The sequence below is a fragment of the Athene noctua genome, chromosome 13 (assembly GCF_965140245.1).
Source record: "Athene noctua chromosome 13, bAthNoc1.hap1.1, whole genome shotgun sequence".
Taxonomy (NCBI): Eukaryota; Metazoa; Chordata; class Aves; order Strigiformes; family Strigidae; genus Athene; species Athene noctua.
In genome coordinates this window covers 15,476,476-15,490,857 of record NC_134049.1, presented here as the reverse complement: position 1 = coordinate 15,490,857, position 14,382 = coordinate 15,476,476, and the positions used below count along the sequence as shown (strand labels likewise).

The 14,382-nt window shown below is 53.1% G+C and overlaps 1 protein-coding gene across 1 annotated transcript in view; it reads right to left on the bottom strand.

Annotated features, from left to right (window-relative positions):
* Positions 1–14,382, bottom strand: part of ADAMTS7 (ADAM metallopeptidase with thrombospondin type 1 motif 7) — a 50,063-nt gene that overhangs the window by 24,075 nt on the left and 11,606 nt on the right. The window contains exons 8-15 of the mRNA XM_074916871.1: positions 13,734–13,877; positions 9,621–9,765; positions 9,360–9,452; positions 8,372–8,517; positions 5,834–6,003; positions 5,462–5,595; positions 3,426–3,546; positions 2,659–2,903 (exon numbers count right to left, since the gene is read on the bottom strand). Coding sequence (XP_074772972.1) covers positions 2,659–2,903; positions 3,426–3,546; positions 5,462–5,595; positions 5,834–6,003; positions 8,372–8,517; positions 9,360–9,452; positions 9,621–9,765; positions 13,734–13,877 — 1,198 coding nt within the window. The remainder of the gene's footprint in view (positions 1–2,658; positions 2,904–3,425; positions 3,547–5,461; positions 5,596–5,833; positions 6,004–8,371; positions 8,518–9,359; positions 9,453–9,620; positions 9,766–13,733; positions 13,878–14,382) is intronic.

Genomic DNA, 14,382 nt, shown 5'->3' with positions numbered 1-14,382 from the left:
AAACAGGGTTAGGAAATGGCCAAAGTGATGTAGGAGCAGAGGACCTGCCCCAGCTGTGAGCACTGGGCTTGTGGAAACATTAGGTAATAACAAAAAATAACAGTGAGAACACTGAGAGCCACCAGGACTTTGGTTTTATGTCTCCCCTGGAAGGATTCCCCTGTTAGTCCTGTTCAGTCCCACCATTGTACTCAGCCTCATCCAAGGCCCCTCTAAAGGTTCAGCCCAGTGAAGGGCCCAGGATGTCCTGACATCCCCTTCCCCATCCCATTCCCTGAAGTCAGAGCTGGGGCAGGAGGTTTTCGCTCTCAGCCCGGTGGGACACCCCGTTCCTGCAGTGGAAGAAGGGGCTGCCGCCAGCAGGCAACGCCAGCGATAGCGACACGCGCCTGAAGGCATTTCCTTAAGTCCCACTTGAAACAGGTTCCCACTGCTCTCAACATGCACGAAGCAGCTCCAGCGGTTGACACAAATCCTGCCCAAAGCACCCTCCGCACCAGTGCTCGGCAAAGGCTGGGAGTTTAACCTTGTTTTTCTTAGCCTAAGTGCTCCCATTATCGCCAAAGCTTTGTTGTTCTTGGAGCTTTGGCAGGAGCAAGGGCATCTTTCCAAAACCTCTTCATGAACATTGAAACATTTTTTTTCAAAAGGTTTTAATTAGGTTACGAATCCCAGAAAATGATTTGCTGGTGCTGAGCACGCCAGCGTTCCCATTAACAGCAGCACTTGGCGGCAGACAAGCCCAGGATCCCGCTCACATTTCTTCCTGAGCCTCTTGCTGAAAGAAAGGCGAAAGACACAGACTTGGCTGCTTGGTGTGGCCGGGCTCCAGGGCGAGTTTCTGCAAAGGGCTGATGCTTGGGAAGAGCCCGTGGGGCTGAGCTGATTGTGGGGCTGGGGGAGTCTGGGACATACCCCCGTGGTGGTCACCGCCTCTGCAACACACTGCACCATGAAGAGTTCAGCCTGATACTGGCCAGGGGATGATTCCCAATGGCTTCTCCTGGCTTCACAGGCACGAGGATTTGTATTAACCGATAGATCCCTCACTTCTGGCCATCTCAGTGGCCATTCCCGGGGCAGGAAATTGCCGAGACAAGCACAGCAGCAGCTCCCGAAAGGGAGCGGGACGGCCCCGAGCCCCCCCCCCCCCCCCCCCATGCTGCCGTTCCACCACCCTCCCCACCAACAGCTATAACCCCTGTAAGCTGTGCAAAGCTCACTGAAATATAAAGCCATGCTGAAAAGTAATCCCCCAGGCAAGTCTCTTCCATGGAAACAAAGCAAAAGTTAATAGAGTGGGATCAGTTTGCAAAATAAGGCAATTTCCAGAGAAGGGCTAGAGCTGCCACGGCTGCAGCAGAGGAGGGGATTAGCAACGGTCAAGTTGGGTTCATGATAAAAGCGTCTGCAGGATGTGTGAGTTCGAGAAGGGGATTCCTGGAGAGCAGGGGCAGCGGCCAGGCTCGGAGCAGGACCAGTCCCTGGGCAGCCACACAACCTTGGGGAGCAACTTTGTGCTCCCATTGTTGGGGCAAAGACCGAGTCTCTCCTACCAATCCAGCAAGAAAAGAACTGTTAGGGTGCGCAGGTCACAGAGAAATAAATAACTCCTGAAGTTCATTATCTAAGTCTGCTCCCTCGCTGCCTGCTCTGCATGAGGGCTGCCTGCTGAGGCAATGCTGACGGGAGCAGGAGCTGGGCACATGATCTTTTCCTGCCTACAACTCTGCCACCCTGGAAATAGACTGCTGCAATGCAAATTTCTTTAAATTTTTTTTTTTTTTTGGACCATGTGATTAATTGTAAGGTCTCCTGCCCAGACCCAGGCAGAGTGGCAGGTCCTGGGTGCCCTCCCCTGCCCTGGGAGCGGTGGCTGACACCAGGCAGCATCGCTCCCTGATGGACTCGCCTCCTCAAAGCCTCGGGGGTCCGATGAACAAGAACGACTTATTCTGGGGAGAGAAGTAGTTTTACAGAATTTTCCATGTAAAAAAAAAAAAAAGAGAGTAAAACTTGAAATTTCTAGTTGCTTCAGAGGATTTCAAATGTTCCTTTTGGAATTTCACCTTCTGCCTCAAGGGCTTTCGCAAGGAAGCACAGCCTGACCTGCAGGCACCCTGGGCAGCATCACCCAGGTTCAGATCACAGAGCAAGAGCTCATGGGCTGAACTCCTCGACATGGTGCCGGCGGGAGCTTGGCACAGCCGAGGGGTGCTGGTGGGCCACCCTCTGCCACCGTGCACAGCACCGTGACGGCTCCCAGCTCCCAGCGCTGCTGCCGGCTGCTCCAGCCCTGCCAGAAGTGCCATGGACTCTTCCCCTGCTCTTGATAAGATATGGGAGAGGCCTCAGGAAATGGGCTCTTTCTCCTCACACCCTCTGCTGTGTAAATATTTTGAGGAATGTTGCAAAGGGGACAAGGCTCAGGGGAAGTGATATGGGCTGGTAACACGCTCTTTGGGCCAGAAGCACGTGCTCAGCTGCTCCCGGCATTGGCTCCCAGAGAAACGTGGCCCCGTCCCTCAGACAGCGGCGAACTGCCATGAGAGATGGCAGCAGCTCAGCCCCACAAGGGGAGGCAGGAGATCCAGTGGGTCTGCCCCTCCTCATCCTCCCCACCACACACCCTGACCACCAGCAGATCCTGGACCATACCTGGATCCACACGGGCTCCACGGTGGGCCCCGGGGAGGTGAGGTTCTCCCAGTTCCCTGTCCTTTTGTAGGTGAAGGTGGTCCCCGCCACCCTGTAGTCCCCGTTCCACTGGATGGTCCAGCCACCGTTCAGGAAATACTTCTCCGGGTCCTCACTCCGTAGCGCCAGAAAATTCCCGGCTTCTGCAACTTCTTCAATCCGGATCTCCCGGGCTCCCACAGGGATAATCCCGATATCGACATAACCTGGGAACAGAACTGAGCATTGGTCTTGGGGGAGTCAAAAACGTGGCAGAGACGATCCACGCCCTCGGGTGGGTGCCAGCATCATGCCAATCCTTACCCCTCTGTAAGGCACCTGCATGCACCAAACCCCACCTTGCACTGTGCCCAGCTGTGCTCCCTGCTGCGAGAGCCCATCGCAGAGTGAGACATTTCCCACATGGGTGCTGGCAAGGCGTTTACCACTCTCTTTCAATATGTCCTTGTCAACCCACAAATCCCCTTAAACTTCTCCAAACCAGACCCAGCATGCACAGATTTGTTTTCAAGCCTTTAGACACAAAGAGCAGGAAGGAATTATTTTTCTTCTGAGGAGCAAGAAGTAGAAAGGCAATGCCACATCTCTCTGTGCTGCTGCTCAGGTCTTATCCCAACAAAATGAGTGTGGATTAAAGATCACACTGCAAAGGAGCAGCAGCAGCAGCGAGCCCGGCTCTGAGCAGAACAGGCACCTGGTGATTTGGGGACAGAGCTGAGCGCCCTTACCCAGCCCCTCGCTGTCCTCGAAGGTCTTCCTGACAGTGTGGCAGGTGGAGCCGTCCCCATGGCAGACGCCACACCGGTCCTCCACTGCGTTGGAGTCGATCTCGTAGTCACATCCCACGTTCTGCAAGGCATCCCCGTCAGCCATCTGCACCCCCCAGCCCCCCACCATGCCACCACTCGATGACATGGGGGGAACAAGGTAGGGGAGGACCAGCCCTGGTCCTAAGTGGTGGGAAATAAGGAACGTGGGTGGGAGAGAGGGATGAGCTGGAGTCTTTTTGCAGGATGGGCAGCGATGCAGCCACATCCGCTGCAATATGGGTTTCTCTAACACATCCCCATGGTCCTGCTGTCTTGTTTGCACACAGTGAGGATCATGACCCACACCTCATTTTTACCTTTTCCTACCCGAGTCCCCAGGCAGAAGAGCCTGTCAACACACGTTCTGTGCTAAGCCAAGCTGGGAAAGCCTTTGGCTCTGCTAGTCCCGTTTCAAAACACTTCCTGAAAGCCTGTTTTATATTCTGCTGAAACTCTCTAGAGCTCTGTAGAAACTCTCTACACCTCATGCCACATTGGTTAAGCTGTGCAGAGCAAGAGCCTTCCTATGATTTTGCACCATAAAAACCGCAGCCAAGACCCCAAAGGGTCCCACTGGGTTCCCGTGGCAGCAAGGAGCCTTCAGCCTCCACTGCCTGAGGGGGTGCCCAGGCACCCCCGGCACACACCTACAGCAGAAGCAGCCCTGTTTTAACTACTGAAAGAGTCTGCAGTGAGCCAGGTTTAACTCTAGTGTTGCAGCCAGCCGCAGGCTCAGCAGTGATGAGGATTTTATGTGCAGTGAACTCTGACTAAACGTGCTGTCATCTGCCACGAGCTGCTGGATTGCGCCCTGTTGTACGTGCCAAGTAAAAATCATAATCCCGGTGCTCTCCCTCCAGCTCATGCCTCTGCATCTGTGTGCTGCAGCCTTTGAAGTAACTTACAGCCCATTACAGGAGGAAATGGGACCTTCTCAGAGCCTCCAGTTGCTTTGGGTCCCTGCCTGCTGCTGCCGGCAGCACGGCCAGCGAGAGAGCGGGAAGTTTCCATGAATGGTTTTTATATAAGAGGTTGCAAGGAAACTCATTGACTGATTATTTTCCCTCTTTCCTGCTTCTCTTTGTGCTGTCCAAAAAGCCTATTTTGCTAAAAAGCCTTTCAGAAAATATCTTACCTAACACTATGGCAAACCCAACTGCGTCCCCTCCCGTCCCATGGTGGGAATCTGCCTGCAGACCGCAGCACCACAGCAGCTCAGATTGTCACCAATTCCCTAATTTAACAGGAATTCAGCGTCTGACGTGCTCTTATTTCTACACCTCAGGACTGCTCCCCTAGGGAAAGGGAAGGTGTGAATCAAGGGACCATCATGCTGCAAACGAAGGCAGCTGGAGGACCCAGGAACAGCTCAGCAAAGCCTCCCCAGCACCTCCCAGATGATCCACAGCACAGACCGTGCCATCCCCACCGGATTCCTACGCCTTCCACACGGGGAGATGCCCTCCCCAGCCAGCAGCCAGAGGAACACCACTGCATGTTTGTAGGGAGCTTCCAAGAAAGAAAAATAACATCTCAGAAGGAAGGACAAATCCCAATGCTGGGAGAGGCGGCCAAGCCTGGGGAGGCATGTCCATCACTCTAGGTCAGACACATGGCCACCAGCACCGGCCACACTCGGGGAGCAGGGCTGGGCATCCTCTATACGCCCTTACATATCCCCAACCTTATTTTCAAGTGAAATTTTTCTTCCTTCTTTTCCTTGGGTTTGTGTTCTATTTTCCTGAGGCCAGCCCAGAGGCTGAAATACATCTGTACCGCATGTCTCATGGAAACAAGGACAGCTTCCTGACAAAATGAGTAAGCTCAGTGCATCAGTGCATGCGAGAGCAGGGATGGCGTTCACCTTCGGGAGGGGTCACAACACCCGCCTGCATGTCCCCAAGCACGGGGGGGTCCTTGGGGTCCCTCCCCAGCGGCCTCAGCGCGGGACCCACCTTGCAGATGCCGTTGATGCACATGTCACGGCTGGCGTTCATCTCGTAGCATGGCGTCCCGTCAATGACGGCATCCCGCAGCTTTTCTGCAAAGTATTCATCCTCTGGCCGGCAGTGCAGCTCGCAGGGGTTAACTAGGGAACCCAACAGACAGAAACTAAACCCAAGCAGCTGCGGGGAGCCACATAACCATCTCCAAACTCATAAATTAACCCTGCAAGCCCAGCCATAATTTAAAATATGGCATAAACATGCAGCAAGGCAAATCTTACAGACACAAACAGCAAAATCAAGCTGTTGGCAAGGCCGTTGCAGGTTTTTCATTGGGGCTTGCGGGTGGAAACCCGGCAGCTGGCGTTGCCCTCAACTCACTGTTGTTGGGCACCGGTGTCCACTTGTAGAGTTTCCCTTTGTAGAGCATGGGGTTGAACTGGCTGCACTGGACCTGGCGGAAGGAGGGCTTGTCACGGGGACACGGCCTCACATTGCAAATCCGGAACCGCTTCCGCTCCCCCAGGCAGTACCTGCCTCCATACTTCGGCCTGTCCATGGGGGAGAAAAGAGAAAGTCAGAGTCATGGAAGGATTTGGGTCAGAATGGACCTTAAAGATCACCTAGTTCCAACTCCCCTGCCCCGGGCACATTCCACTAGCCCAGGTTGCCCAAAGCCCCATACAACCTGGCCTTGAACCCTTCCAGGGAGGGGGCAGCCACAGCTTCTCTGGGCAACCTGTGCCAGGGCCTCACCCCCCTCACAGGGAAGAATTTCTTCTTAGATCTCATCTAAATCTCTCCTCTGTCAGTTTAAAACCATCACCCCTCATCCTATTAAATAAAGACCTACCACACACAAGGGGAAATTCCCTTTTTATTCACTACTCAGGGAGGGTGGGTTCTTATCTGCTGCTAAGGTTTGATCACCGGTGGTTGTATCAGGCCTGAATCCACCTGGAGTCAACTGGGAGCTCTCCCAGTTACAGCCCACACATCATCCCACTACAGTGTCCGTGTAAGGGAGCTGGCTACAAACCCAACATCCACCCCGGAAGGTTCCCCACTCCAAAGAGCAAGCTTTTGAAACACCTGGAAACCACAGCCCATGTCCTTCTTCTCCAAGTCCCTCCTGGACCAGCTTCCCACGGCTGCTGTGGCCCCTGGACTGTGCCATGGGACCACAGAGGGTGAGACCACGGATCAAAGGCAGCTTTTGCTCTCCAGCTGGATTAGCTACATTTTGGGTCTTCTCTCCCTTGACAGTCTCTCCTTAATGTTGGAAATATGGCCAATTTTATAGGTCTAGTATATGATGCTATAAAAGCAGTTATTAAAGTATGCGTCACTGGCAGTGTTCATGTCTGAAGCCCCCCCCACCTCCTGCAGCCGGGCACCTTTCCCTGGGGGGTAAAACATCTCCTTCAGCACCTCGGGCACGTGGCTACGGACTTGCCAGTGCTCCCACAGGCCAGGTCAGCTTGGTGCCCATTCTGCAGCTGCCCTCCATCCCTCCTGGGATGTGCTTCCCACTCTATTCCTCTGCTGCCCAAGGGAACGGCAAAGCTGCTGCTGGGCTTTTTAAAGTAAGAGGGACTTTAAAAGCAACAAAAGGTTTATCTCAAATGCCAACAGACTCTAAATGCTGCCACTGTCTCCTGACGCTTGCCTTTTCCTTTGGCCACAGCATTCTCCATGGCCCACATCCCCACACCCTCATGAAAATTACTTTTCCCCCAGAAAATCTGGGCACGCTTTGCTGAAGAGAATAAAGTTAATTATTATTTTAGGGTTGTATTTACATACCCTGCCCTGAGGAAATGCCTGTGGGAGGACGACTGCCCAGTGCCCACATTTATTCATCCAAAAGGCAAAGCTGAGGATTTACCTACAGTGGCCAAAGCAAACAACTGCCTGGGGAAATTCTGCTGCTTTTCCAGTGTTTGCTCTCCTCCCTGCCTGCAGCTGTGTTTAAAACACTCCATAAACTACAATTGCACTTCTGCCACAAAACTCATGTCAAACACAAGCCCAGCTCTTGACCTGAGACTGAGATTACACAGCACTTCTTTAAACAGCTCGACAGCATGTGCTAAAAACAATGCGCCCAAGGAAGATACTAGGCAGAAAGAATATCTGGGCTCATTAGAGAGCTCATCAGAGCTCCTCAAGCTGTTGAAAAGAGAATGCCCCTGGAATATTGCTCACAGAGCCCTTTTCTCTCCCTGTCCCAAGGCGCGCTGACACCTGGGCAAGCCGGGGGCTGTGGCTGAATCCAACACAACAGCCACTGGGTGATGAAGGGGACATCTGGGGAGCAGATGGGTCACTCCAGGAATCATGGGATGGACAAGGCTGCTCCTCTGTCAGTGCCCAGACGCTTCCAGGCAAGAGCCAGCACTGGCTGCGGAGTCACGGGCTGGGGGAGGCAGCTTCTGCCGGGCACAGACCAGAAACTACTCACGGAAAGCAACAGGGTGATAAACTGCAGCTGGATTTTTCAAAATGACTCTGAATTAGGCTCAAAGAACACCTGTTTTTCTTTTCTGTCATTAAAGGACAATGGATGTGGTTTACATCTACAAGCGTAGATCTTTGCTCTTTGTTTGAGTCACATTGCAATGCTCTGCCTGCACAGAGTGGGAGTGACTTATCTGTGGAAGGAGACAGAGCAAACTCCAGCAGCTCCCGCTGCCCAGCTGGCTGGATAGCCCCATGAAATGAACCCCCCAAGTGCTTCTAAAGCACACTGTTTACAGTCTAACGGCACAATGGCACAGTTTCACTGTGCAATGCAGAGAGCAGTAGGACCGCACCAGTCAGAAGACGGTCCCTGGCTTTACAGGGCAATAAGGAAGCGTTGGGTTCTTCTCCTAACTGGGGTGTGGAGAAGCTCTGGGGGAGCAAGCGCTGGCTTACGTGGGGTTGCTGCACTGCCTCTCTGCGCTCTGCACGCCCGCGCCGCAGCTGCGGGAGCAGGAGGCCCACGAGCTCCAGGAGCCCCAGCTGCCGTCGATGGCACTGGGACGGTAACCCACGGGCACGCACTCGCCGTTGAAGCACCACTGCAAAGGGCCAGATGAAGAGAAAACGAGGTTTAAGGATGGAATAATGGATGTTGAGTCAGAGAGCCCGGCCACGGGGAGCACCGAAGTCCGGCACCTGTATTTCCCCATGAAAATCCGTGTTTTGCTCACATGGAGGTGCCTGGGGGTCAGCTGGGCTCTGCAAGCAATGGGAAATTCAGAGATATTGGGCTGTTTGAGGATTTGTCTCAGGCAACATACCCAGACCTCCACCAAGACCCCTCAGCCAGGGGATCTGTAGCCCAATCCCAGCCTAGAGGGAAGAGCCAGCAAGGCAGAGACATGGACAAAGGCACAGCAGGAGGTTTTGTGGGGAGCGGTGGGTAAGGCCAGGTCATCCCTGGTGCTCTGGGGCTAGGGCTTCGGGAGGGGACACTCAGCCTAACAAGGAGAGATGTCTGCTTTTTATGACTCTCTAGTTTCGTGCTATCTTGGGCAGGAAAACCCTGTTCTGGAAGAGCAACGTATGATGGCTCTGTCCCACACAAGGGTGATCAGAGCTGGTCCCCTCCACACCCTGTGGTAACACGGGCGCTGCCAGACCCTGCCATGCCCCAGAGCTCCCGGAGACAAACATCCACCACCACAGCAGATGGAGAGCGGAACAAGCCTTATGCTCTCCTGCCACGGTAATTAACTGTGGGTTTCACCTTCTTCAGAGGCATTTTCAGCCTCATTGAAGGCAGCCCCTCCCTGGCAACAGGGGGTGTTTGGGCAGAGCCAGGGCAGCGAGGTGAGCCCGTGTGCCCAGAACCTGTGAAATTCTTCTGTGTGTAGGACGTGGAGTCTCTGCAGCCGCGGAGGGGACTGCTCCCCATTACCTTGTTCTCCCCGCAGGCTGTGCCGTCAACAGCAGCATCCAGCTTGGAGTGGCATGTGTTCCCTACTGTGCACCACAGTGTATTGCAGACACTCTGCAGAAAAACATGGTTGTGCAGGACGTTGTTACTGCACCAGCTAACCAACCAGCATAAATTTCAATTTCAGGGAGAGGATCAGCCCCATGCAAAGCCCCCCTTCCCCCCAGAGACCCCCTTGGAGCCACACAAGCCCGGGGTATGTCAGGAGGGACCCTGGCTTACGTCCATGTCGTCGCAGAAGGTGGAGTAGGCGCCATACTGCAGCCGGCACTGGTGGCCCACGTCGTAGAGGACGCCCGGGGGCACCAAGGGGTAGTCCAGCACCTCCTGGGCAGGGGGGTCATCCAGACACAGCCCCCAGCCCCGGCTGAAAAAGAGAGATCAGAGTGACATCACCACTGGCCTGGCACAGTCCTACAGCAGCTAATGGAGGAACCAAACAGCTCATTAATGTCCACCACGATGAGAGGCAATTAGTGTTTCTAGCTGATAGGATCCTGGCTTCCAATGAACCCTGGAGCCGCTCCAGCATGCAGACAAGCACGTGTAGGTACCCGATTGCCCCACAGCCCCTGGGTCACAGGGGAAGGCAAAGGCAGTGGTGGCTTCTCCGTGCAGCTGCTGGGCCAGTGACTTGCATGCTCCCTTCTTCCCCCTGAAATGCCCCCGTCCCCCCAACAGAAAGCTAGAAATGCCATTCTCCCTGGGAATAACCCCACAGATTTTTGCTTTGTGAACAGGTCATCAGCTCAGCCCTGAGGCAGGACTCTGCTTTTGCCATTCAAGGTGAAAGGTTCCATTGAACAAACATTGCATCGCCAAGAAACAGATGGTGTTCCCGCGTTTGTACATCATGCTGACCCCAGAAACATCCCTGCAGACACCACAACCCCCGTGTCAATGCCCTGCTAATAGAAATAAAGTAGACTGTCAGCAGCAAACGCACTCATCCTCATATTTGCCACTACAAACATGCTCAAACTGTGCTGGACAGGACGTCTTTAGGAAAGAGATATTAAAATGAAGCCATCAAGGCAGCCGGTGGCAGGCAGCCAGGCTGCAGGAGCCACAAGGGATGGTCATGGCCACCACTCCCTGCTCTGATACTTCGCAAATACACAAGAAATTGTCACTAGTCTAACTTTCAGTGTTGATTTAAACAAACTTGTTTCCAGCAAGGCAAAATCTCTGGTGAGGGTTTCTCAGCAGATTAGATTACTTTGGCTTGTTGTGATTGGGAACAGGTCTAAATTAACTTGAAATAAGATTCCTTTTTAACCCAAACCAGCAATGCAGAAACAAGGGCCAGAAGGACAGGAGAGCTCCAGCTCTAGGGTGCCGGCAGTGCTGGGGGCTGATGCTGGACAGAACCAACACCCCCTCCTCCCATTCCACCCCAGTGAGGTCCACACCAGCCACCTGCAAACAGCTCACTTGGCTGGAGACAGCCCTTTAAAGTATCACTGATATATAGTTTTTTATAAGCAGCTTCCTTATTGGAAAAAATCAGAAAAAAATCGGCAGCCCAGGGGCTGGAAACTCTCTGTTCTCAAGTCCACAACTGTGGGAGCATCCTGCCTCTCCCAGCCTGGCCGGGAGGGAAGGATTGCTGCGGACAACACAGCGCTGAGCTGGGATGAATTAGGCGTGGATTAGGCAGCTGGACACAGTATCACGGGGCAGCCTGTTTCAGGCATGCAGAGAGGTCACTGCATTGCACCTCCACAGGTAGTTTCTTTATCTGCTGATGAAAAACACTTTAAAAGAGTATTTTCTTTAAACATGGGAGGAATGATATCTTTATTGGGAAAAGTCCAGGCTTAAGCACTGGGTTCCTGCATGGGCTACATGCATGATACTGGTGTTCCTCTGGACTAGCTCACCAACTGCCTATTCAGGTACCAGCACATGGGGCCTCACACGTCACCCCAAAACCACCCCCAACCCTCCCTCCCCTCTATCTGCTCCAGGCACTTTCTGTCTTCCCCCAGCTTATGGAGAGATCTCTGTCCCGGTACAGCGGGTGATTTAGATTTGCTGTCAGCTTTCCAGTGCTATGTTCAAAATCTATTTCTTCATTAAATATTTTATGATCGTCCCACATATTTTACAATCGTTCAGATATTTTACAGTCATCCAAATATTTTACAATCGTCTCTTGAATTGGCCAAAACACATTACCGAGCCAGTAAAAATTGGCATGAGTTTCCCTCTGGCTTTGCAGGGATATGCAATAAACCCCATTCCTCAGTAAAAATGCACAGGGGTCTGCGCTGTGTCTGCTTATTTCAGTCCATTCATTAATGAGCAGGATGATGGAGGAGATGGTGTGATGATTACATCCCCCTATGTGATCAGGCTGGAGGAAATCTGCAGATACATTTGAGAGTGGGATTAAAATTCCCACTCCCAATAAGATCTCGGAGAACTGGAGGAAGGGTCCAAAAAGCCAGGATGGAATTCAATAAAAACAAAGTCAAGGCTTGGAGCTTGGGAAGAATCAGCTGCACAAACAGGGGATCTGGCAGAAGGGGCAGAAGGGAGGCAGCGGGGGAAGACCGGCTGTCCCCAGGCTCTGGGAAGGTGGGGATGGGCTGGAAGGAGCCCATAGGAGGATGACAGAAGATGACCTCCAGCACTGTACACAGAGGCTGAAAAACTGGTTGCCCCAATCTAGGGAAAAGACTAAAGGGAGAGGAGACAACCTGCAGCTGTTCCAAGGCTGCTGCTGGGGCGAAGAGAGGCCACTCCGTGCCATTGCGTGGTGCAGGCAGGGCCCGTGTGAGACTCCAGACCCCATGTTACAAGGGTTATTCCACCCGCCAGGCTGTGAAAGAGCTCACGCCACGGCAAGGGGTGGAGAGCAAAGCATCTTCCAACTTCTCCGAGGGTTAAAGGGGAAAAAATAATGGAATGCCAAAACAGCCTCACCTGGGAAGCGCTGGCACACCCCAGGGCTGACGAGGTGCCCGGCTCTGAAGCAGTGCCTCCTCCGCAGGAGCATCCCCACACTGGCCCCCCTTGTTAGCCCGAAGGAGGGGTGCCTGCTCCTCAGGGGCCCCCATGCCACAACAGGGGGGTGACCTCTTCCATGGCCCCAGGTGTTCGAGTGAGCCCCAACCCTCAGCCTCACCAAGAGGGTGCGCCCAGGGCCGGACCCACGGCACTGGGGCTGTGTTGTGGTCGATGACGGGAATCATTTTCCAATACTTATATGTTCGGCAGTGTTTGTAAATAACAATCTTTTGCAAATAATCATTATCGGAGAGTGCTTTTTCTTTTCCCCCAGACATGAGGCCTGTTCCAAGCACATCCAGAAACCCCAGGTCACCTGGGTCTCACTTTCTTGGCTCACTCCTTCCTGCTCTCCTGCCAACATCGTATTACAACGCACTCAGGGCTGTGCTGGCAACAGGCCTCTCCCTCGCCTGGAGGATGTCGCAGCCGGTAAAAGACGCCTGCTGGGCTCTGCTCCACTCTGAGGGAAGAGCTGCCCCTTCTTGGGGGAGCAGACACACCAAAACCCAACTGGAGAAGCATCCAGCTGCTCTGTTTCTTCCCTGTCGAAGCTTGTAGCAGCCCAAGGTCATTGCAAGCAGGAAATTCTTAATCCAAAAGTGAAGGTTAAAAGCAGAGGGCCAAGAACGCTGCGGATACGAGAAAGCTCCGTTCCACCGAAAGCCGTAAATCAACAATAATTCACCCTGCGTGGGGGCCAAGCCCGCATGTTCCAGGCTGGGATTTAGAACTGGGAGCCCAGCCCCAGGCAGCCTCCCCACTATGGAACTGCTGGTTCCTCACCCAGCTCTCCCCATCACCGTTTCTTGTCGATGCTCTCGCTGTTTTCTAACCTTCCCGTAGCAAGAAAGGGAAATGTTTCTCCAGTGCAAGCCACTGGCTGACAAACATAAATCTCTGGGCCATGTTCCTAGGAACTTAATAACAACAGGATGAAAAATTGGCCATGGGGTGCTAAAAATAAACAAATGCACAGAAGAATTTGGCTCGCTCTCACTTCCTCACGTGATGCCTTGCGCCTAGAGGCAAACACCATCTGCCCCGTGCAGAGCACTGAAGAAAACTGCACAGAGCATTGAAGAAAACCACTCTGGCTTTATTTGTTCAAGCCACAACCCCTGTCCCACCACCTGAACGCTCGTGCTGCTTCTGTGTTCAAGGCCCCATCCTTCGCAGCAAGGACTAAGGCAACCAAGCGAGGTAAGAGCATCCCCATGTGCCCTGGGGCTGGCTTCTGAGTGCGATCGGCGGGGGCAGTCCCCAAGCCCTGAGCCACCCCCAGCATCCTGCGAGCAAGAAGAGGAAGGGAAGACTTACTCGAGGAATCGTGTGATGTACTCCCGGCTGCAGCGGGACCAGGTGAGTGGGGACGTGTCATACAGGAGCTGTGGAGACATGATGAAAGGTCTTTTCCCAACTGGCTCACAGTCATTGCTGCTTCCATCATGCTGAATCCCAAAACTGTGTAAGAGCACAGCCCCACAAAGGAGAGGTGAGCCGCACGCCGCTACAACCGCGCAGCCTCTCTGCCTTCCAGCACGACACGCAACACCAGACATCGCAAACTGTCCCAGCTGCACAGGGACTCGGCCATTAACAGGCACCGGGGGGGACATTTTAGTGATACCAGGGACTCTGCTCCATGCTCTTATTTCAGATTTCTTACTGAAAACTCAGTCAAGAATAAAGGAGTGAGACTACTGATCAAGATCACATTAATTAAATTTACTGGGTATGTGTTTTTACCATGCAAAAATATTTATTGTAAACTATAATGTTCAAGTGATCTTGTCAAAATTTGATTGAAATTAGGGCAAGCAAAATTCTGTTGCTGATTCTATATGCAGACCCTACTTTAAAACTTAATGGGCAATCCTCTTCCCCAAAACTTTCAGCATCAGCAACACAAGTGCAGTTTGTCCAGGTTGCATTGAACTATCTGATTTTCACTGAACCTGAGGCAACC